Source organism: Protomyctophum bolini (assembly GCF_963924005.1).
Source record: "Protomyctophum bolini genome assembly, chromosome: 20".
In the NCBI taxonomy this organism is placed as follows: Eukaryota; Metazoa; Chordata; class Actinopteri; order Myctophiformes; family Myctophidae; genus Protomyctophum; species Protomyctophum bolini.
The window spans coordinates 26,206,279-26,231,207 of NC_137881.1; the positions used below are offsets into that span (position 1 = coordinate 26,206,279).

At 48.4% G+C, this 24,929-nt stretch overlaps 2 protein-coding genes across 2 annotated transcripts in view; both read right to left on the reverse strand.

Annotated features, from left to right (window-relative positions):
* The window catches only part of LOC308335722 (signal recognition particle receptor subunit beta-like), a 398,251-nt gene that overhangs the window by 146,591 nt on the left and 226,731 nt on the right, over window positions 1-24,929 (reverse strand). The gene's annotated exons all lie outside the window — the stretch shown is intronic.
* The window catches only part of fgf11a (fibroblast growth factor 11a), a gene marked incomplete at both ends in the record, with an annotated part of 160,471 nt that overhangs the window by 1,600 nt on the left and 133,942 nt on the right, over window positions 1-24,929 (reverse strand). Inside the window, one exon of the mRNA XM_080792300.1 lies at window positions 107-305. Coding sequence (XP_080648426.1) covers window positions 107-305 — 199 coding nt within the window. The remainder of the gene's footprint in view (window positions 1-106; window positions 306-24,929) is intronic.

A 24,929-nucleotide genomic window follows, 5' to 3' on the forward strand; every position in this document is an offset into this window, starting at 1 on the left:
AATAATGGGCCCCTTCTTGACTTGAAAAAGGGTTGAAAACCACTGGCACGGCGCCACCAGGGCCCTCCTCGGTATATGGGGTCGATTGGGCCCTGCATGGTCTCACCCTCGATGAGTTTGGGCAGGAAGTGGGCGGCTCCCTTGGTCTTCTTGACGCGGTTGCCCTTCATGACGTTGCCGTCGCGGTTGATGCCGATGTACCACGCCCGGCCCGACTGCGTCTGCCGGTACAGGATGGACGAGTACGTCACGTAGTAGTTCTCGAACACACACTCCTTGAACTTACACTCCGGTGTGAAGTGTTCCTGGAGGACAGAGACAGAGAGAGAGAGAGAGAGAGACACACACACACACACACACACACACACACACACACACACACACACACACACACATACACACACACACACACACACACACACACACGTCGTATATCAAGGTTATTATGTTGCATTTATTTGTTCGTTCGCTGTCAATTTTGGTTTCGTTTTCATTCGTCTGTTTGCTAATATAGTTTAGTTGTAATTCTTTTTTAAATGGCTTTATAGTTTTCATTATAGTTTTTTTTGAATACTCAAAATCAAACTCAGCCTCTTCTATATACGCAACGGTATTATAGTCTGTTCTTCTATATGGCAGTGAATGCTGGACCCTGAAGGAGTCTCTAGTCTAGAGAGTCCATGGTTCTTCTACACCAGAATGTTGCATGCGTGCAATATAATTATGTAACATCAGCAAGCATGTACATTCTTATACCAACAAGATCCTATATGAGGGAATACCAAGGGTGAGCCAGAAAATAGCGGCCATGAGAGTGAGACACTACAACAAAACATCAAGAACTGCCAGCCAGCACGTATGCACCCCCAGCCACGATGTACAAGTAAGTACACACACCCCAGCCACGATGTACAAGTAAGTACACACACCCCAGCCACGATGTACAAGTAAGTACACACACCCCAGCCACGATGTACAAGTAAGTACACACACCCCAGCCACGATGAAGTAAGTAAGTATACGTACTGTACTGCACGCCCCAGCCACAATGTACAAGTATACACCCCCTGGGCACGACGCTTGACATGACATGTCACAGGGACTTACAACCAATGAATCCAACCGTATACTGAGTGCCAAGCAGGGAGGCACATGGTGTTACAGGAGCATCCTTACATGGACACAAACACGCACGCACACACAGACACACAGACACACACGCGCACAAGCGCACAAACAAACGCAAACTCATCCACACACAGACTTGCTCAATGATACGCACAAATGATAACGCTCGGCCGTCGGGCATGGTCGCACAAACTGTACACGCGCTGTACACAGGCACACACCACACACCTATTTACCACCTGGACAGAGTGATGAGCTGTGGTGCCATAATTCAGACGGTTCACTTCAACAACACTCAGCCGAATCCTTCACCCCTTCACACTTTAACAGCCTCATTGTTGGCCTTCACCCTGCTACACACACACACACGCGCGCGCACACACACACGCGTGTGCACGCACGCACGCACGCACGCACGCTCAAACAAATAGAGCTGCTGTGCATCTGACAATATGTCAACATGGGAAGTGCCCCCCCCCCCTTGTTATCTCTCTCGTCTCGTATCCCTTCCTCCTCCTCCTTCTCCTTTTCTCTCTCTTCATCTCTCTCTTCCTACCATCCCTCCGTCATTTTAGTAACCTTGTCGGGGGAACAAACCAATTTGCAGGATTGATTTGGAGCCTTGATGTGACTGGTGAGCAGAAAAGACCTGAATAAGGACTTTCTCTCTCTCTCTCTCTCTCTCTCTCTCACTCATTCTCTATTTTGCTCTGCCACTCTTTGCAGCATCCTTTCCTTTATAGCTCCTTCTCCTGATTTCTCCTCACCTCCCCTCTCTCCTCTCTCCTCTCCTCCCCAGCCCTCCTAACGTCTGCCTATAGCCATTACACCACACATACATAAGCTAATTACATTCATTGGGCGCCCTATGCTTTAATTACACATCCATTCACTTGGACAGCCATTCATCCCCTCGCCCGCCCATTACCTTATAGCTCTAACAGCACAGAGGGCCATACCGTCTATAGTCTCTCCCACCGGCCATAATCGCCATCGCTATCATTAAGACTGATTCACTCTGGGGCGCAATGACCTTGTACATTGGCTATATTTCTCCATGTTGCAACGTCTATACGCATAAATTAGGCATAGGGGCCTTTTACTATTTTGTTAAAAATATTTTTAAATACCGGTAGTTCAAATAGCCGATGTACAAGCTCACAGCGTGCCGATGTAGATAGGTTATTTGAAGAATTTTACCGTAAAATTGTTATTCAAAAAAGGGATAACGGGTGCATGCACGTTGGTTAGACATACTAACAGTCCGACAACACCGTCGCTCCCAACAGGCACTGCCGGCTACAAATACCCCGTGGCAGGTTTTGGTATAGGCTGTGGGACTGTTAGTATATATACCTGTAACACATGCACCCCGTCCCCTATATATAGATGTCCCATTTGATCAACCAGCAGCCATACTGTCACGGCTCACTCCTCCTCACCTTCACATGCAAGCACTGCTTATAGCCACACCCCCCTCACTGACTACTCCATGGCTCTACTCAGCACACCTGCTCTCCTTCACCAATTCTCTGCACCTGTCTTCCATCCCGCAATCAAGCACTGCCTCTATACAAAAGCCCAGTCTGCCTTCACATGTACTGTATGATAAAGTACAGGCCAAGCCTTTAGTATTGTTAAACTGAGTTATAGAGCTAGTTACAGTTTTAGCTTTACGCAGCTATTTTCCCAGCTGTTACACTTTACACGGTTGCAGCTCCTGCCTTTGTTGTTTTTTCCCCGTGTTGGTTGTTATTTCCCTGAAGACTGACGCCTCCTCTCCTTCTCCTCCTCCCAGTGCTTGGATTCCCACGCTGGGTTTGGCCAACCTGGAGAGCCATGACCGATCTTCTACTACTACCCCACTCCTTTCCTTATTACGTTTGTGAATAAACCTGAACAACACCTGAACAACGCCTCCTCTCTCGCTGTGCACTTGGGTCACACTTACTAAATACAGGTCATTGTATTAGGATTCTATCTCCTGCTGTAGCCAACGCCACACACAGAGAGAACACTTGCGAAACCACCAGGCCCCCCCCCCCCCAAGCCCGCCCCACCCCTATCACCGCTCAAGTTCATTAATTGTGAAATTAAGTGGATGAAATTGAATCTTCTGTTTGAACGGGTATAGGGTGGACGGTGGTGGGAGTGGGTGAAAATGTGCGCGTGTGTGTGTGTGTGTGTGTGTGTGTGTGTGTGTGTGCGTGCGTGTCTATTGAGTTGCCATGTCCGAACCCTGGGGGACGCCAACCTTGAGCAAAGCACATGGTCCCCAATTGCTCCTCTCATTTACTGAGCAGTTATCATCCTGAGAGACCACTGGGATCTGTGTGTGTGTGTGTGTGCGCGCGTGTACATGCGTGCGACATGTGTGTGTGTGCGTGCATGCAGATTCAACAGGCTGACTGAACAGTCTCTGAGGAACATTGTCGAATCAAAAGCCAACAGAGACGAATGCGTGCGTGTGTGCGTGCGTGTGCGTGTGTGCGTGCGAGAGAGAGAGAGAGAAAGAGAGACAGCAATGTAAGGTTCTCCAGACATCTCAATTGGCAAACAAGTATATGCTAAGAAGTGCTTTGTCATTCTGTATCTGTATGCGGAGGTGGATGTACAGTCACTGTCTGTCTGTATACTGTAAAGCACTATAGTAGAAAGTATAACTACATTTACTTGTACTCAAGTACAATTCGGAGGTATTTTATACTTTACTTGAGTATTTCCAATACTTAGATCCACTACATCTATAGGATCCAAATATTGTACTTTTACTCCGCTAACAAAAACTCACTAGTTTGAGTATCTGTGTGTCGGCGTGGCTGCGCCATAAGATCCAATTTATATTACGGAAAAAAGCTTTTTTAAATAGTCAAAATAGATGATCTACAAGCTCACACCTCGCAGGTAGATCTGACATTTTCACTATTTTTGTGTGACATATTGTAGAAGTATAGGACAAGTATGGAGATGTCCATACAATAAATAAGCTAAAATACTTAATCTACAGGTACAGTATATAATCTCACTGTATAAGCACTTATCGCCCATCAGGGATCAAAAAAAGTTATCCTCTGAAAGGCAGATGCTGATGTTGCACTTTTGACCACTCTCAGCAGGGCAGGGCTATATACGCAGCTGTTTGTGAGCTTTACTGTCTCCTCTTAGATCGCAATCGATGATCAGGATCAACACTCAACGATCACTGATTCATTGACCCTGCAGTGCTGAAGGGAACTGCTCTAGAAGTGAAAAGATGACGGCAATGGGAATAGACATCAGACTGTGTGTATCTCATTACTGCGCTTATCAATGAACGGGAACCCCTTTTGGTGTTTTAAGCATTATGTTAACTATAAAAAATAGCAGATAGGCACCGAGAGCGAACGTTTTTTAACTCAAAAGTTTGATTCTGGGGGTCCCTGGAACAACATATTTTCAGATGGGGTTTGGCGGCCAATTACATACATATAGAAACATAGGTTGTTCACTGAGGTGGGGCTTGGCGGACAGTGACAGCATGCGAGTGCGGCGAGCCTGAGCAATCTGCCGAGCTCATCATTAACACCTGCCCCCCTGTACTGTACAGACCTCCTTCAGAGGCCGGCCTCTTCCACGTGGGACCAGAGACAAGGGCGTGGCTATACTCCATACTGAGTTGGACATTTGAGGATGATACACGAAAGAAGAAGGTTTTTCAGAAAACTGTTAGGATTTAAGAAGACGTTTTGTATAGAATCAGTTCTCAGGTCTAAATGTCTTAAAATCAGTTCATGTTAATGAACTAAATCCAAGCAGATCCTGCAGCTCTTCTGTCCCCAGTGATGTATTACCGAGCAGCCTATATAGCAGGGGTCTGCAAGTGCCATGTTTTCATTGTTGTGATAGCCAGTGTTGCCATATATAATTATGACACCACATCACAATGTAATATTCCCAAATGATTGATTGTCCATATATAGGATACACAACACATAAAAACCTTAGAGATATGTACTTTCACATCAGGGTGTGATGATCATTAAACTCAGAGCAATATAACCCACCTATGTCCCAGAATCCCTGGTGTACAATTATGTGCAGGATGTAATTCGTAGATGTGAATGGACTTAATTGAACTTACTTTTTGGAATATTACATTTTAAAAGAAAAAACGTATCTCAGTCTCATATACTTATGCCAGTGTGCCAGTGACTACCCTTCCCTGTGCCAAGGTTGCCTACCCCTGGCCTGAAATACATAATGTTTAATATGTGTAATGTTATGTAAAACCATTCCTTGTTCCTCCTTGACAACGACTTTTGCTTATGATATTGTTGTGTATGGGTCTGAATTCAAGAACTATATAAACACTCAATCACCCAATTAAAAATAATTTAAAAAGAAAAGAGTCTGGGGAACCCCAGGGGTCCTTGTGTGGGGGGGGGGGGCTCCGAGGGGCCCCAACAAAAATGACTATGCTATACTCATTAACTTTGTTGCGGCCCCACGTGGATGAAGCACTTTAATTATAACGTGGGATAATTGAAAAATAGCCGATCTACGAGCTCACCACACGTCGCAACGCTTTGATCTTTTGAATAATTTATTCATTCGGGGGTTCTTGAACTAAACCACTTTGAGAGAACCGCTGTTCTATAGGATAGGGAACACGTTGGTCCAATTACTCTGAGTGAAAACAGCTGATCTGTACGATCGCCTATATTCGGCCAAGCGACGCCATCGTACGACAAAGTCTAAATCGTTTATTTTCTAAAATAGTGAAAACGTGCCGATCTGCAAGCTTGCACAACGTGTCGCGACTTCTGTGCTTCTTCTTGTGTATATATTAGGCATTCATTTATGGAGAAAGAACAATATAAAAAGTTGAAATATGGAGATATGAGGTTCTCGGGCCTGACAGCAACGATAATCATGTTTCTGGTGGTGTCATCAGCATGTTTTTTCTCTCCTCCGAACAGACATCGGTGCACAAATGCATTTTTCACCTTCTCACATACACGGCTCGATCAGTACTTTACATGCATGGATGCACACGTGTACGCGGTCCCAGTTGACACACACACACACAAACACAGACACGCACATGCATTGCGCATGCACGCACACACGCACGCACGCATGCCCACGCACACACACGCACACGCATGCCCACGCACACACACACGCACACGCATGCCCACGCACACACACGCACACGCACACGCATGCCCACGCACACACACACGCACACGCGCCAGCTATGGCGCCCAAGAGGTTACAGTATAAGCTCATTAAAATCTGTTAGCAAAATGCTGATTGGTGTTGAGTCAGCACCTAGAAATTTACGTTGAATTAGGCATACTTCTCACAACAATACCCATGATTCATCAGCTATAGGGACCGATGCGGACGGCACGATTTGTCCGATATCTGACCTTCAACACAAACACGTCTCACGTCTCTCTCTCTCTCGGATATGAGACACTTTCACATCTGACCCTGAAAAATATTGATTCGGTGATGATGCAGACTTTTGTGTCAAGTAAAGAAAGAAAGAAAGAAACAGACATCTGCATTTGGCCTGCGTAAATCCTGCCACAGTGTAGACATCTTAACCCATTTTGACCTGAGATCAGATTTAAAAAAAAAGTCTTCTACATCCTGACAGTTATATAGCGGAATATTCGCTTCAGCGATTCACTATGGGAGCGCTCCCTCTGAGCGCGAGACACAGAATAATTATTAATAAACTCACATTCTACTAGTCGAATGGGCCTTTGCGACATGCCGTATTCCGTCACCTCCCCGGGTATAACCGGCGAAATACGCGCATGCGCACTAATTCGATTTTCTTCTGCTCGTGAGACACAAGCTTTCATATCACTGAGATCCTTTTTCCGATATTGGTTAAATAAAACAATTAATCTCAATAAGGACGGGTCTGCAATTCGACCTGTACCGCGAGGTTCCTTTATCGGTGATCTCACCTCGGTGATATAAGCTCACGAATTTAAGACTTCTATCGCTAAGTAAGTACTCGCTGTGTAAGCTAAAACTGCTTAGCCTGTTAGCTGCTGTATAAGCCTTTGTTAGCTAGTTAGCCCCGCTGTGAAAGCATAGCTTCTAGCCTGTTAGCTGCTGTACAAGCATAGCCTTTGTTAGCTAGTTAGCCCCGCTGTGAAAGCGATAGCTTCTAGCCTGTTAGCTGCTGTATAAGCCTAGCCTTTGTTAACTAGTTAGCCCCGCTGCATAAGCGATAGCTTCTAGCCTTTTTGTTCGGGTTGCTGTATAAGCCATACACTGTCTCGTGCTGCACAAGCCGTGTCGTTTATCTCCGTTGCTGTACCTATTAGCTGCTAGTGTACTGTAACCACAGCAGCATGTCTGAACGGAGTTGTTCTAGAGCTTCAGCCCGCCGCTATCAAGGCGACAAGTACCCGATGCAACAAAAGACATGTAAGAACCGCTCTTGCGGCAACTCCATGTCCGGATGGGACCAGCACAACTTGTGCGCCTACTGTCTGGGCCTCGACCACGCAGAAGAGGCCCTAGATTTTCCGGATAAATGTCTTAAGTGCGCGAACATGGACAAACGCAACCTTTGGCGCCGTTTGACCCGTGTACGGAAGTTATACGAGTCCCCCGAGCGCGACAACGACGAAAACTATGATGACTTCGAGGAACGTCTGCTCGATGACACACAAGATGGATGCCGTGCAGGCCCCGCCACGGTAAATAACACACGGCCTAGCCATAGTCCCTCGTGTGTACCAATGAGCTCAGGGATCCCCTTACCCTCTGCTGATTATAATAATAATGACCAGAAAGATGTTTTCATCAGGCAAGGCGCCAGGCCCCGCTCCACTGCGTCGGCCACGGTAAGTAGGCCTCCACCAGACGAGGTAGCCTCCACGTCTAGGTCCTCCCAGTCCCAGGGGGCCCCAGTAGCGATGGCCAAGACCCCCCCAGTCTTTGACATGGACAAGGACTTCCCGCCCTTGACCCACGCCCCACGTGCCGACCCTGAATGGGACGGAGACGGGGACGAAGGCGACGACATGGAGACCGGCCTTCCCTCCTACCAACACTATAGAGTGCTGGACCAGGTCCACGACTCCGACTACGACGACGACGACGACGACGTCATTGTTGAGGAGGAATATGTTGATGTGGACGGAGAACAGCGGGCCGAGGACCCTCCGGCCGTCAACGCCCAAGCAGCTGCTATGGCGGCCGAACAGGCAGCCCCTGCTGGACAGGAAGTGGCGCCCGTGCAGGGCGCCATCGCACCACCAGAGGCCAATCCACCTACAGCCGAGCTGCGTAAGCGAGAGACCGAGCTGCTGGATCTATACAGAACAGCAGCGGTCAGGTGCGGGCGAGACTGGCCCAAAGAGGACCCTGGCCTGCCGCCAGAGGACGGCTGGCAATGCCGCAGAGTCGTGCGGACCGAGCCTCCACCTAAAGACTCGCTGCCGCTCGCCGGAGGTTTTAAAAGTGTACTGACCCACACCTGGGCCGAACCTGCCTCTGACGCCAAGAAACAGCGCCGTCGGGGGCTGGCCCTAGACACCGAGCTCGCCAACGAGGTGGGCTTGCTAGGACTCCCAAAAATAGACAGGGCCACCGCAGGGTACCTGGTGAACCCTCACAGCCCTCACTACTTCCCCATGGATAGGGACCCGGTTTTCCCTGACAAGAAAGACAAGGACGCCTCGCTAGCTCTCAACCGCCTCTACGACAACATGGTGACCATTGCCAAGTCAGCCAACGCAGGGGCCCTACTGCAGGGCTCCCTATCGATGCTCTTGGCCGAGGCGGGTGCAGCTCCCACTCCGGACCAACTGGCCGAGGCCCAACGCCTCGTCGATGAGATCATAGAGCTCACGCTGACCGTCACGGAGGCTGTTGGACGGGGCATGGCCAACGCAGTCCAACAAGAAAGAGTGAGATGGCTGGACGTGTTTCCAATTCCAAACCCAGGTGACGTCCGCTCTGTAATGCTTAGAGGGTCCATTACCCATGAGGGCCTGTTCCACGACGCTCTAAACAAGCTCATCGCCTCCGGAGAGGAGCAGAAACGGCAAGCCGAAGCGGGGAGCCACCTCCCCCGCCCGGGTAGACCTGCTCAGTCAGCCCCGCCTCCTCCTGCTCGCCAGCCTGCCGAGAGGCACAGCCGTCAGGCCTGGAGAGTCCGCAATGAGCGTCCGTCCTCCCGCCCCCCCCCCCTTCACGGGGAGAGGGGAGGGGTCACGTGCATTCAACCAGACCCGTGGAAGACAGCGAACGCCTCGTGGAGACGACCGCCGCCGCCAGAACTCCCCATCACGCAGAGGCGGATTCAGGGGACGTGGACGCGGGCGTGGCCGCAATAAATAGCAGGCCTGGCCCTGCCTCGGGGGGCCGCAGAGGGCCAGCCCCCCAGCACCCCTGGTTCTGGGTTTGAATCCGTCGGGAGTGGTCTCGGACCTCGCCGGCGGACCACCTCCAAAGAGGTTAAAATTGTGCTCACACCGGATCGCAGTAGACGACGTTGGTGTTCAGAGTGTACACAATTTCCACACTGTGAAATATTCTGTAAATGTACAAGAATGTCATATTGCAAAATGTTCTGTGGATGTTTTTTCTGTAATAAAATATTGCAAAATAAAAAACAAACAAAAAACCCAAATACAAACCCGAACCCAGAGGGTCATGAACCCACCTTCAAGAGAGCCACTGCGGCTCTCGGGAAGTGTGGGGGGACGTGTCAACAAAGTGACAGGTCACAGCCTCAGACCTGTCACTTGCTGGCACCGTCACGGCCAAATTTTCCAGGATTGGTCGCCCCCGCCACCAGAGGGCGCCATTGCACCATTAATGAGCGCCAGGCCGGTGGCGGAGAATTCTGTGTCATCTCACAAGGTGAGTCAGGCCGCTGCCAGCCCCTGTCCAACAGGGGGCAGCATAGTACCACAGAAAAATTCTCCAGTAGTTATAGAGAATCCACTAGCTCTACATTTAGAACAGTGGAAACAGATTGGTGCATCTCCGTGGGTGCTGCGCACCATCGCCCGCGGATACAAGCTACAGTTTGCAATGAGACCACCCGTGTTCGAGAAGATTGTTATGTCACACGCGAGTGGTCAGGCGGCGGATGTACTACGATCGGAGATAGTCTCTTTGGTAAACAAGAGAGCCATCAGGGAGATTCCCACGAACGAGAGCAAGATGGGTTTTTATTCAAGATACTTTCTCGTACCAAAAAAGGGGGGGGGGCTAAGGCCTATCCTAGACCTCCGTGCTCTCAATCGACACATGAAAACTTTCCGCTTCAAGATGCTGACAGCGGACTCGCTAGTGCGTTCTCTGCGCCAGGGCGACTGGTACACCAGCGTGGATTTAAAAGACGCCTATTTTCACATCCCTATCTATCCACCGCACAGGAAGTTTCTGCGCTTCGGTTTCGAGGGGAAGCTATACGAGTACATGGTGCTGCCGTTCGGGATGTCCCTCTCTCCCAGGGTTTTCGTGAAATGCACACAAGCCGCCATCGCTCCACTGAGACGGCAGGGGGTCCGCATCGCAACCTACATAGACGATTGGCTGATCTGCGCGAGCTCACCACCGGAGACGCTGTCCCACACTCAACTAGTGGTGAGTCTCCTATCTTCTCTGGGTTTCAGCATAAATCACGTGAAAAGTATTTTAGTGCCTGCACGGATAATAGACTATATAGGCATAACACTGAACTCTCTCTCTTTCACGGCCAGGCTGAGTCAAGAGAGAGTCAAGTCATTCCGTGCATGTTTGACTCTTTTCAGAACAGGTCACAAGGTTGCGTTTGGAACTTGTCTGAGGATGGCGGGCCTCATGGCCTCGGCCATCTCCCTGGTACGCCTAGGCAGGTTATATATGAGACCGTTTCAGGCATGGCTGAGATCTCTGCGGATCCCCAGCAGTCAGCGACACAGACGGGTCCTAGTGACAGCGGAATGTGTGCTGGCTCTGAAATGGTGGAATGGTCAAAATGTCCTAACAGAGGGCGTCCCCATGGGGATAGTCCTCTCCAGAAAGGTGGTCACTACGGACGCGAGTCTATCGGGGTGGGGTGCCACCCTCGATGGGAGGACGGCCAGGGGGACATGGGACGCCGGCCTCCGAACCGCCCACATAAACTATTTGGAGTTAATGGCGGTTCTACTAGCTCTACACCGTTTCAAGCGGTTTCTACGTGGTTGCCACGTGCTGATACGCACGGACAACACTACGACGATGTACTACATCAACAAACAGGGCGGACTCAGGTCACGCCAGCTGCACATGCTAGCACGCCAGCTGATTTTGTGGTGCGACGAGCACCTCCTCTCGATCAGGGCATGTCACGTCCCAGGTCTCCTGAATGCAGGGGCCGACCTGCTATCCAGGGGTCCGCTCAGGTATGCGAACTGGTCTCTACATCCCGCGGTAGCGGCACAGGTTTGGGACAGGTTCGGGACTCCCGAGGTGGACTTGTTCGCCTCGATAGAGGACACGAAATGTCCCCTGTTCTTCTCTATCGGGGGGGAGGCGCCTCTGGGCTTGGATGCTCTAGCTCACGGGTGGCCTCGGTCTCTGCTATATGCGTTCCCCCCACTGTCCCTGATCCTTCCCACGCTAAACAGGGTGAGGACTCAGGGCCTGACCTTGATCCTGATCGCTCCGTCATGGGGGTCGTGGAGGTCGGAGATAACTCCGCTCCTGTACGACCGCCCTTGGCAGCTCCCGCTGCGGGCGGACCTGCTCACTCAAGTGAGACACGAAATATTCCATCCCCAACCGCACGCGCTGGACCTGTGGGCCTGGCCCGTGAGAGGTTGAATCTGCAGGATGAGGGCCTACCTCCTAACGTCATAGCGACTATTCAGGGAGCTAGGGCCCAGTCGACCAGAAAACAGTACGATGTAGCCTGGCGGGTCTTCGAACGGTGGTGTTTGAAGAGGCCTGGGCAAGTAGTCCCGTACCTGGCCTCGGTGAAGGAAGTTCTGACCTTCCTTCAGGAGTTCTTGGACGACGGAAAATCCTTCTCCACGGTGAAGGTCAATCTGGCAGCCATTTCGTCCTGTCACATAGGTATTGAGGGGAAGACCTTGGGTGGATACCCCCTAGTACGTCGCTTCATGAAGGGCGCGAACAGGGCACGTCCGGTCTCTCGGTCTATGGCTCCGCCATGGGACATATCTCTGGTTCTGGACGCTCTTATGGGGGCGCCGTTTGAACCTCTGGAGTTGGTGGAGCTAAAGTTCCTATCGCTCAAGACCGCTCTGTTGATCGCGCTGACGACCGCTAAGCGGGTTAGTGACATGCATGCCTTATCTGTAAGTGCGGACTGCATGTTCTTCAGTGTAGATGGATTTAGGGTGACGGTGAAACCGAACCCAGCCTTTGTGCCTAAGAATTTTCTCGCTCGGAGTGTTCCTGTTGATCTGGGGTCGTTCCATCCACCTCCTCATGCGGGGGAGGAGGATAGGAAGTTACACTCTTTATGCCCAGTGAGGGCGTTACGGATATACATGCAGAAAACAGCTCCCTTGAGGCAGGGTAGCCAGCTGTTTGTGGCATGGGGCGCTGGGGCGATAGGTAAACCTGTCACGAAGGTGCGGCTTTCCCGGTGGATTGTGGAAGCCATTCAACTGGCCTATGCTAGTACGGGTACACCCCCGCCGGATGGCCTGAGGGCACACTCCACGAGGGGTGTGGCGGCATCCTGGGCGTTGTTCAAGGGTGTCTCGGTACAGGACGTCTGTACGGCGGCGAGCTGGTCGTCCCCGTCGACGTTTGCGAGGTTTTATAACCTGGACGTAGCAGAGCCGGCTCTGGCTCATGCTGTCCTTGGTGTCGCGTCTGCACGCGGCGGTTCGCATAGGTAGGCCCTGGTTCAGGTAACTTAGGTTAGCCCAGAGCCTGGGGCATAGGTTTAGGCCCTGGAGCCATGAGGTGGTCCGAGACCATCAGCCCAGTTAGCCCTGAGGTGCTCTAGACGGCCTTTGGGCTGTCTGCGCCTCACTAGGTAGGGACATGGCCAGCGGGTCGGTGACCCGGGTGGCCTTCGTCTGCCTGTCTTCCCGAATCCTGGTTGTGGTCACTGTGTCAGGGACGCAGGTGGCCACGGAGGTATACCTGTCGGATGGGTGTGTCACGTCAGTGATATGGTGAAGGGAGTTTATGAAGTCTCCCATAGTGAATCGCTGAAGCGAATATTCCGCTATATAACTGGAGGTTACGCAGTAACCGTGGTTATATTAGGGATATGAGTGAAGCGATTCACCAAGATACCCTTCTAGCTTGTTACGGCAGAAGGAAAATGTTCACCGAATTAGTGCGCATGCGCGTATTTCGCCGGTTATACCCGGGGAGGTGACGGAATACGGCATGTCGCAAAGGCCCATTCGACTAGTAGAATGTGAGTTTATTAATAATTATTCTGTGTCTCGCGCTCAGAGGGAGCGCTCCCATAGTGAATCGCTTCACTCATATCCCTAATATAACCACGGTTACTGCGTAACCTCCAGTTTTCTCAAAAAGCTATGTTTCTATAACCTGACGCTGCCAGATGAGGGCGGTATTGCGGAAACATATTCCCCAACACAACACTCATCTGGGATCTCTGACGGAGTTGAGCCCTGAGTCAGATCTGCTTCGTACCGAACCAATCAGCGTGAGCTAAAGGCGGGATGCGGATGTGACGGTATATAGACACGTCGATATGATTGGTTGTGTTTGCACGCCCACACGGTGATAGACAGACGCTCCCATCCAATCATCTACCATGTATCTTGAAAAAAAGGAACAGCCCCGTCATCGAATTTGCTTCCGCGATCCCAGATCCAAATAAGCTGTGAAACAAATTTGTGTAGCAAGCTTTTTGGATCTGGCAGCGTCAGGTTAATGTTTCTATGCCAGTGAGTCAGTCGTTCTTCAATGTTAAAAAAATAGCAGACCTACAAGCTCGTAGCGCGCTATGATCTTGTAGATCTGCTATTTTTCAATAGCTAAAGCATAACATAAGAGTGTATACAAATGGCACCAAATGGACCCTTTTGGCAGTTTGAGAACCACTGTGTCTAAAGCTGTTCCTCTGAAGTAGTTTCACAACCTAATGGACTCTATCTCAAGGCCAGGAGGTCACTGAAGATTTGATTTATTTATTAGATCCCCGTTAGCTTAGAGCAGCTACACTTCCTGCATGAGGCTCCCTATGGGATCACAGCATGCACCGTGGCACGGTCACTCAGAACTAAGCATCCAGTGGTGGACAAAGTAACCTACTCACTTGTACTTGAGTCCAAGTATAGATACTTCTGCTTCATAGTAACCTGCTCACTTGTACTTGAGTCCAAGTATAGATACTTCTGCTTCAAAGTAACCTGCTCACTTGTACTTGAGTCCAAGTATAGATACTTCTGGTTCAAAGTAACCTGCTCACTTGTACTTGAGTCCAAGTATAGACACTTCTGCTTCAAAGTAACCTACTCACTTGTAATTAAGTCCAAGTATAGATACTTCTGGTTCAAAGTAACCTTCTCACTTGTACTTGAGTCCAAGTATAGATACTTCTGCTTATTAAAAAGCACATGTAAATGCTTTAAAAACATAAATAGACATTTACATTTTTACAAAATAAATGTAGCCTATATATCCTTATGTGGCCTTTCCATGTATTTAATCTGTTGTGAATCTGAACTGGAAAACAAACCCAAGGTTTTCATCCTCCTAGCTCCTTGAATAAAAACCCCAAATGAGCACAACCGAGACAACCTGCCCCACACGGGGGTTCTGATCTATAGACACTGCAGAGTTCTGTCCTAATTCCAGAGCTCGCCCCGGAGTTATTTTGCACCAGAGAATATACAAGACGCATCGACAGGTTCTCTTCACCGCCGACCGGCTCCGGGTCAAAGAGATGGATTAGTGAGTGTAGTCCACCTTGAAAGAGTCCGTCAAACATCAAACTAACGAGATAACCTTCAACAGCCTGTCATCTCAGCACAATTCACCGATGCACTTGAAGAAGTAGCAATAATTAGAGGGGAGGTAAAGTAAACTGTATATTTTAAATGGGGGCATTTAGCACCTTTACACAAAGGGCTTAACATGCGTGACATTCACACACACACACACACACACACACACACACACACGCCGGTGGTGGAGGAGATGATGAGAGCTACAGTATACCCAAACAGCTCACTGTGGGAGCACGGTGGGGGGGTCAAGGTCAAGGCCGGGGATCGAACCGAGGACCTTCTGATATAGCTTGCATGCCGTCTTTAGCCACTGGATGTTATGGATGGACAGTATTCATATTGGCTGGTTGGAGGTTATATTCACATGGAAACGGTCAGGATGCTCACAAAAAAAGGAAATCTTTGGACTTTTTGGGGGGGTAATTATCACAGGCCCCTAAAGTAAAGTGAAGTAAAGTTACTATGTTTACCCAGGGTAACTGGACTAAGCGCAATAACTTGTTTACAGCCAGGCCCCTGCTCATAGAACATTTCATGGTAGGGGTTCAATGCCTTGCTCAAGGGCACTTCAACGGTGGTAATTTTAACGTGCCGGTCCGGGGATACGAACTAGCGACCTTCCGATATCAAGACCGCTCCGCAAACCGTTCGGCCACCGCTGCCCTCACGCATTAGAAAGCTCTTCTAAAGGGTGAGGGGGCCTTGATTTTATTTATAGGATCATTCTGGTACGTACCAAAATGTGGCACCATTAATGGATGTGTAACACTGGTTTCTTTCAGAATTAACCTGGAAAAGGGGTCAGGAGACCTGCACAAAGGGAAGGCAAATATATACATTTATTTCCCCATCTCTTTTGTATACATAATATAGTGTTTCATTGTGTTAACTTTGTGTGCCATGTTGATGAATTGAATACATAGGACCTTTTCGCTTTACTGTCTGAATGTACCGTGCACTGAATTCTGACTGATAATAAAGTAGGCCTATTCAATCAATCTCATGGCAATAATCCTCAACGTTGAGATGCAATTCCGCCTCTGGCCAGCAGGTGCTGCTCAAAACACAACATGCAGGGGCAACAAACACTCATGTCACTCTTAACTGCCGCTGCAGAGTGGATAATGTATAATACTCTGCTCTGTGCTCACCCAAAAGGCCCTCTTTGAGACAGAATAAATCCATAAATCCACGCAGGGACTTTGTTCTTTACACTCCCACCCCTCCTGTTTTGTAGTACCCCCAAATCCATCTTCTGCATTTCAAGCAGATTGGGCTGAAATGTCCCTGTCATGCTGCATTACATAACTTACGAAGAGAAGAGGGATGAGAGACACAGAGGGGAAGAGGGAGAGAGAGAGAGAGAGAGAGAGAGAGAGGGAGAGGATATAGAAAAGGAAGGGTGAGCTGTGGGAAAATGAGAGCGTAAGAAATGTAAGGGAGAAGGACAAGGAGAAATGTGGAGAAAGATGCACGGAGACACACAGATGCACCGTGCATGTGCATGTCACATCAAGTCAGGGTCGACATGACGACGTGTGCCTCTGCTTGAATGTTTAAAGAAGCCTGTATAGGCCTGTACTGTCTCGCTCTGCACCGGTGGACACAGCAGATCTACAAGCTCACACAACGCATATAGCTTGCTGCAACGTTCGGTGCAGATCGACAAGCTCACAGCGCGGCAACGTTCGGTGCTTGACACCAACGCGCATCCGTACGGTAAGTATAAATTAGGCTTTTTAAGACAAAGCACCCGTCAGGTTGTGACAACGCACTACAACAACACCAAATGAGAAGATATTTAGAGGAGCCAGGAGCCTGTGTGTGTGTGTGTGTGTGTGTGTGTGTGTGTGTGTGTGTGTGTGTATGTATGCGTGCTTGTATGCGTGCATGTGCAGTCACTCATGCGTGTCTATAGTTGTGACAGACAGACATGACTGATCCCTCGTACATCAGTGGGAGGCCACCCGGTTCCAGTTGACACACACACACACACACACACACACACACATACACACCTGACCTGACCAGGAGTGACGGATGGGCCGGTCTCAGGTCTCATCACTCACTCCCACAGAGGGAGGAGGATGAGGGGGGGGGGGGGGGGTGGAGAGAGGGGGGAGGGATGTAAAATAGAACGGAGAAACAGACGAGAGTGTAATGGTTCTCAAACCTTTTATTTTCTATACTTGGGACTAGTTGGTTCCATTTGTAACACTCTCAAGAGTTGCAGACATGTATATTATGTATACCTATACCGGTCCATTTTGGTTCCATTTTTAGTCTTGTGTTTTAGCCACTATAGCCAGACAACTATTCCACAATCTCTAAAATGCTACATAGAGTCTGGAACTACACCTCCCGACATCAGAGAAAGGAATAGAGTCTGGAACTACACCTCCCGACATCAGAGAAAGGAAGCCGCCATTTTCCGTTCACCGTGTTGTAAATCCACGTATGACTCGGGAACCGTTCGCCCCACCGACTTCAAATTCGACACACTCGCTCCACGTCAACAAAAGTCCTCTGCCCGGGCTCTGCCCACAACGGGCACCGCTCTAGAGGCCCCCACGGGCACCGCTCTAGTATTTTTAAATATATTTACATTTTATCTATCCCCCTTCTATATACAGCTTCTTTTGTGCTGAACTCTTGTCACATTTACCATTGACAATGAAAGGAGAATTTACGCCATACTGTATGTGTTTCGGCTTTTTGTGGAAACACAAACATTAAATGCCGTCGACTATGAAAGGAAAATTAGGTCATACAGTATATGTGTCTGAGCAAATTGACATGTTACGCCATGATGATGTACGATGATAAGAGCACCAAGCAGCAAACTATATAGGCCTATATGCTTAGATATTAGGATAAATCTGCGCGACTGTAACGTTGAAACGGAAGTGGGGAGGAGGCTCCACTTCCGCTTTATCGCTTGCTCATAATCAGAGCTTCCGTTTTCCAGACTATGACGGACATGGAAGCATTCGAAGATTGCGACAGTCTGGTGGCGCGAGACTATAGTTCCCTTTGTACACAGACCTGTTTAAGGGTCCGAATTTGTTCCATTTGTATGCATGTCACAGTTACAGACCTTTTGATTGATTGAATACTGTTTGCAGAAAAAAAGCACAGGAAAGTACAGTTCGATACAAGCTCTGCTAAGAGGATTTAAAGCCAAGAAAGCTTGTTTCCATTGGGGTCCTTCATACTCAATTCATAGAGGTCAATTTGTGCTGTCAGAGTTGCAGCCAGAGGTCCATTTGGAACCCCTTCACGGACGTAACGGACCCTCGAGGGTCTCTGGACCTCAGTTTGAGAACCACTGCATTAGAACAATGAAGAGAAGCACAGTGATTTGCTGGAAAGTGACGGGATGGATTACATTTATTATGTAATGCCACTACAGATTATACTGACATCATGAAGTCATGGACGAAAGGATTACTTTTATTATGTAATCCAACACTGATGAAAGGATTATACTTTTTTGAATATCCCACTACAGATTACTGACACATAAAGTCAGTGATGGAATGATTCCTTTCTGATATGTATCCTATAATCCCATTGAAGATAACTGAATATTACGCTACCAAAATGTAACCGTATACTGTAGCATGTATTGTTGAAGTATTGATCTAAAAGTGAAATCTGCCATTTTGCATTTATTTTTTACATTCGAGTGCATTTATTGCAGATTTGACACATATTATGTGGACATTGTATTGATTTACTTATCGGGAAAGCTTAGTATGCATTCTTCTCTTTTGACACGCGCGGCTGATTGTGAATATTTCCACCACAAATCATTCCTGCAGGGTATCAGCCTACTGTATACATTATACTCTGACAGATGAGGAATGCAATCTCCCACAGCAGGGAGTATATACTGTATATGGCCCCTTCCGTTCCACCAATCACAAGGAAAAACTATAGTTTTAAAGGAACCAACCATAAACTGAATGTCCTTTTATGACCTGAGATCAGATTCTAAAAATGTTCTTCTACATCCAGACAGTTTTCTGAAAAAGCTATGTTTCTATGTCAGTCGTTCTTCGATTTTTTTTAAATAGCAGACCTACAAGCGCTATGCGCTCGTAGATCTGCTATTTTTCAATAGCTAAAGCATAACATGACGCTAACACCAAAATGGATTCCCGCCCCAAAATGGGTTAAATGGGCATTTCAATGCATCCATATTTAGTTTTTTAACCACTTACAGTGGCACTATTGTACGTACTCTTACCATTGAGCTAATAGAGCCTGGCTGCTTGCTCAGGGGATAAATTGAATCTTGGCATTCAAGTCAAAAGTGGGGTCAGGTCCTGTTACTGTGTCTAGGTGAGACATGACCTTTGACACGACCTAAATGTCTCAATAGGAGAGCAGGGAGACAAAATACAAGCACCTCTATTATATAAGTTACATTGTGTTAACATACAGTACTCTACCGTACAGTTTGGACAACATGTAAATGTATTCATTAAAAAAATGAGGGGAGTGCTTTTATCATCATACATCATCATACATCAGCCAATCAAATCATTATATTTTCCGTGTTACAATTTCACACAAAGCTGTGCATAGGAGGGACTATAGCGCCCCTGAAAAAAAGTGACATAGTGCCAATTTAGATCTGCTATTTTTTGGTGGTTGTTCCACAGAGAATATAGACATATGCTGGGGTTCGAGTGGTAAAATTTGTAATGCCGTTAAGCGTTTCAGTCTCTGTTTGGACATACAGGGTTTCCAGTCGATCAGAGACGACATCCAAGCCAAGCTCACACATGGAACCAGCCATGGCAGTTTAACACGTTCTGACCTGAGATCAGATTCTAAAAAATGTCTTCCGCAATCCTGACAGTTTTCTGAAAAAGCTATGTTTCGTTCTTCGATTTAAAAAAAAGTAGCAGACCTACAAGCTCGTAGCCTCGTATGAGCTTGTAGATCTGCTGTTTTTCAATAGCTAAAGCATAACGTGACGCTAACACCCAAAAGGGGTTCCCGCGCAAAACGGGTTAACCACTGAGCCTCCTGCGCCAACGCCACGCGCTCAGTTGGACAATTGATTTCATGTAAGACCTCTGCGGAGGAGTCAATAGGTATTAGGGTAGTGCGGTGGGTGGGGGAGGTGGGGGGGGGGGGTTGGGGGGTGGTATATATGGCCCTGGATTACGCTTTTGATTGGACACGCTAAACAGCGCAGACGCGGCCGAGCGCGACCACGTTAGAGCCGGCTTATGCGAGCTTGCGATTGGCCAACCGTCACAGGTGTACAGTAATCCCCAAGCGTCTCATGTGTCTCATCGACCCTCTGGCTATATAGCTTTACTAGAGGACGAACGTATTTCACACTGATGATAAGGCGCACGTGTGTGTGTGTGTGTGTGTGTGTGTGTGTGTGTGTGTGTGAGAGACCTACAGTACAGTACAGTACAGTACAGTACAGTACAGTACAGTACAGTACAGTACAGTACAGCACAGCACAGCAAACACTTCTACTACAAGGTGCAGGTACTGAGTGATCAACTTAGCATCAAAGCACTGCACCAGGTGCAACTGACAAGCAATCAAGCACCCAGCACACATCAGAAGATGTCAGAGTGACCCAGCTATGCTAGGAAATCACACAATAATCAAAGACTTGGGGAATCTTCTTGACAACAGTACAGTACAGTACAGTACAGTACAGTACAGTACAGTACAGTACAGTACAGTACAGTACAGTACAGTACAGTACAGTACAGTACAGTACAGTACAGTACAGTACAGTACAGTACAGTACAGTACAGTACAGTACAGTACAGTACAGTAGAAAACGTTCAAGATTCTACTCCTTCAAGAAAAGAGTAGATGTATGTAAGCTTGTAGTGCTGCACAGAGTGACGTGCTGTGAGAAAAGCACAGTACACTTTTTCTTTGCTCCGTCTTTGCCCTTGTTCAGAATTCCCGATGCTATGAATTATGCCTATCCTCAAGAATTTGGCCAGTGCAAGTATTATTCACATGAAATGGACCAAGACGGAGAAAAAAAACACAAGCCAGTCACTTTGCGCCGGGCGGAGAGCTTGTTTTGTTTTGCACGTCAGTCACACAATGGGCCCTGCATAATACTTCCTAGTTCATTTACTGGAGGCTTTGATTGACATGTCGCACCTCGCCTAAGTTGTGTGCTCTGATCCTGTTTTCAATGAGTAGGGCCAGCCTATAGTAAGTAGCCTTGCCGAGCCATGAGGCCCATAGGGCAGGAGCCTATCTCCTGTTTCTGTAGCGTGAGGCAGCTTGATGTACAAGACAGTACACCCCCTGGAAATGACGCTAGTATGTCACAGGGACTTACCCCCCAATCCAACCCTTGATGCCGAGTGTCAAGCAGGGAGGCATTGGGTCCCATTTTTACAGTCTTTGGTATGACCCGGCCGGGGATTGAACCCCGACCTCCCAGTCTCAGGGCGGACACTCTAACCACAAGGCCACTGAGCTGGGCCTATACTGTACTCTGAAAACTCCATATTTAATGACCTATTTATTTTCTCTGGCCTTTGATTACAGTTGAGCCTGGCACCATAATGACCTTGCTCTATTGCTGTGTGTAAGGTTTTGCTTATTTTTGTATTTAAATGTGTATTATATTCTGTATAGCACTTGGGCTGACCTTGGGTCAGGTTTACCAGATTCTTCTTATATTGGAGATGTGCAAAGCGCAACAAGATGCCAGAATAATGCACAGCTAAACTTAAAAGAGACATTAAATGATAAAAAAGCAGATTTACAAGCTCTATACACGCTTGCTTCACACCGCGTTTAGAGCTTGTGGATCTGCTACTTTTGATGCTTTCGTGTGACTTATCAAATAAGGTGTTAATTTACAAAAAAACACAAAAAGGTTTCTGTATGTATGTACAGTATATATATATTTTTTTGTCTTTAATTCTCAAAAGGGATGTATATTACAACCCAGATGCTGTTCCCCCTATACCAACCCATCACAGCTGGAGAGCAGCACTTGAAGCAGCATTTAATGCTAATCTTTAATGCCATAGCATTTCCCTGCTGTCTGATGTTTCTATCTCACTCCGTCTCATCAAAAGGAAGGCGTCGTGAATTATGCCTGCAAGGTCGGCACTTTTTTACAGGCAGTTTACTCACAGGGGAGCTTTTAGTCACCGCGGGCTATAACAGCTCGTATGCGGTTATCCGTGCTCACATATTCTATCCGCTAAGCTTGCTATTTTTTCCTTCTGTGTATCATCTCTCTCACTCTCCGCTTTATCTGATTGAAATACGTCAAGAAGAACATCAACAGCAGCTGGTTTGATCTATCACCTGTTGATCGGGGCTTTGATAGAAGTCAAGTCAGGTCAGGCGCCACTGATGGGGGCATGGGAGGGCAAATCTGGATCCGGAAGTTCGCTGACATACTTTGGAGTCAATGCGAGCCGGCTGGACCGGCTTGCGAACACAGAAAAACCTACAGTATCTGAACGATTAAGTCCTTAAACCAATTAACCGATTCCGTACATAGGACGTTGCCACACGTCATAGGGACCCCCACCGACGCGTACATAGGACGTCTGAGGCCGTCCTAGCGCATCCTCAATGATACCGGGCGAGATAATATACTGGCGCTTCTTTACTGGCTGCTATTTTTCAACAGCTAAAGCACAACATAATGCTAACACCAAAAGGGGTTCCCGCCCAAAATGGGTTAAAACTGAGCCCAGTACTTGAGTAAATCCACTTTGTTATACTCCCCATCACTGTTTGTTCCCCAACACAGAACAAATCTCTGCTTGCTTGAACTGTACCATGAATGAATCCCCTCCAGGTTGTGGAGAGTCATGATGGTCTGAAGCAGTCAGAGTGCAGACAGAAAGGTGGCTCCTTGTGTCTGCCAACGTTCTGGCATTTACACGGACACCCCTGAGGAGCGCTGGCACCCCTCGCCGCATGTCAGACCATCCGGGCACACACACACACACGCGCACACACAGACACACACTGACAAAGTCCACTCAGACATGTGCACACTGTGATGAGATTCCAAAAGACATGCGGACATTCACAAGCGCGCGCGCACACACACACACACACACACACACACACACACACACACACACACACACACACACACACACACACACACACACACACACACACACACACACACACACACACACACACACACACACACACACACACACACACACACACACACACACACACACACACACACACACACACACACACACACACACACACACACACACACACACACACACCCCATCTGGCATCTGCCAGAGAAGCACACAACTGTGGACACAGACATGTGTGCATGTGCACATACTGTTATACACAGACGCACGCACGCACACACACACGCACGCACATGCACACTTTGAATCGGGGACACACATATACACTTGGTAATGAGAACAGCTGGAGAGGGTGCAGGCTGGTGCACAAAAGGGAAGAGAAGAGAGAGAGAGAGAGAGAGAGAGAGAGGGGAGGGAGAGAGGGGGAGGGAGAGAGAGGGGAGGGAGAGAGAGAGAGAGAGAGAGAGAGAGAGGGAGAGAGGGAGGGAGGGAGGGAGGGAGGGAGGGAGGGAGGGAGAGAGGGAGGGAGGGAGGGAGGGAGGGAGGGAGGGAGGGAGGGAGGGAGGGAGGGAGGGAGGGAGTGGTGTCCTCTGCTTCTCACCTTGACTATACCAGACCCTCATTTTGCGTTTGGGGATTTTCCAAAAGGAACAGACAGCACCCTGCCTTAGCTCCACCTCTCTCTCCCCCCTCTCTTAGCATACATCCCTCTCTCTCTGTATCTATCTCCCTCTTTCACTATCCTACATGTGTCCCCTTACTTTCTCTGCATCTCTCTCTGTCTCTCTCTATGTCAATTCACTTAAATCAATTAAAATGAGCTTTACTGGCATGAGAATATACGTAGGCCTATATGTTTACATTGCCAAAGCAAGATAAAACAATGCATGTACAAATAAATATTCAATATAAATAAGAATAAAATGAAGGCGTAAACCGAGCTGTGTTACATTAACATGTCTCTCTCTCTCTCTCCGTCTCTGTCCTTCCTCCAGGCCACATGTGTCCGCACACCTTTTTCTGCATTGTCAGGGGAGAGGGGGAGGACTGGGGTGGGGGGGATGAAAAGGCAAAGATAAGGGTGGAGAAGAGAAGAGAAGAGAAGAGAAGAGAAGAGAAGAGAAGAGAAGAGAAGAGAAGAGAAGAGAAGAGAAGAGAAGATCGCTGACTCGTTGAAAAAGAGACAAGTGGTTTGGTTTCTGATTCGATGAGAGGGGCGTGGAAGGACAAATGAGAGAGCACTTGATTGTGTGCGTGCACGCGCGCATGTGGCCGTGTGTACGGCCGTGCGTGCGCATGCGTCCGTGCGTGCGTGGCTGCGTGCGCATGCGGCCATGGTGTGGGCGAAGGCTCCAGTAACCTACTATACAGCACTGCAGGTATAGGCTGTGTGAACTACAGCAAACTGTCCTCTTTATCTGAGTCAATATATAAGCACACATACTCTCTCTCTCTCTCCGTCTGTCTGTACCTTCCCTCTCCCCTCCCTCTCAGTGCCTCCATAGAGCACCGAGCAGGGCAGGGCCCATAATATACAGCCTCAGTGTGTGGAGGATGCAGCGCGGCCATGATGATGGATGTGGTAACTCTCTGTATCACCAAAGACCATCCATCCCAATTAAACAGCATTGTAAAGGCCTGGCAGGCAATGACACAGCATGGAGTTAAGAAAGCACCGCTCTGCTAACGGCAATGTACTACCACGCTCCCGAGAAAACTGCATGCCCACTAGTAC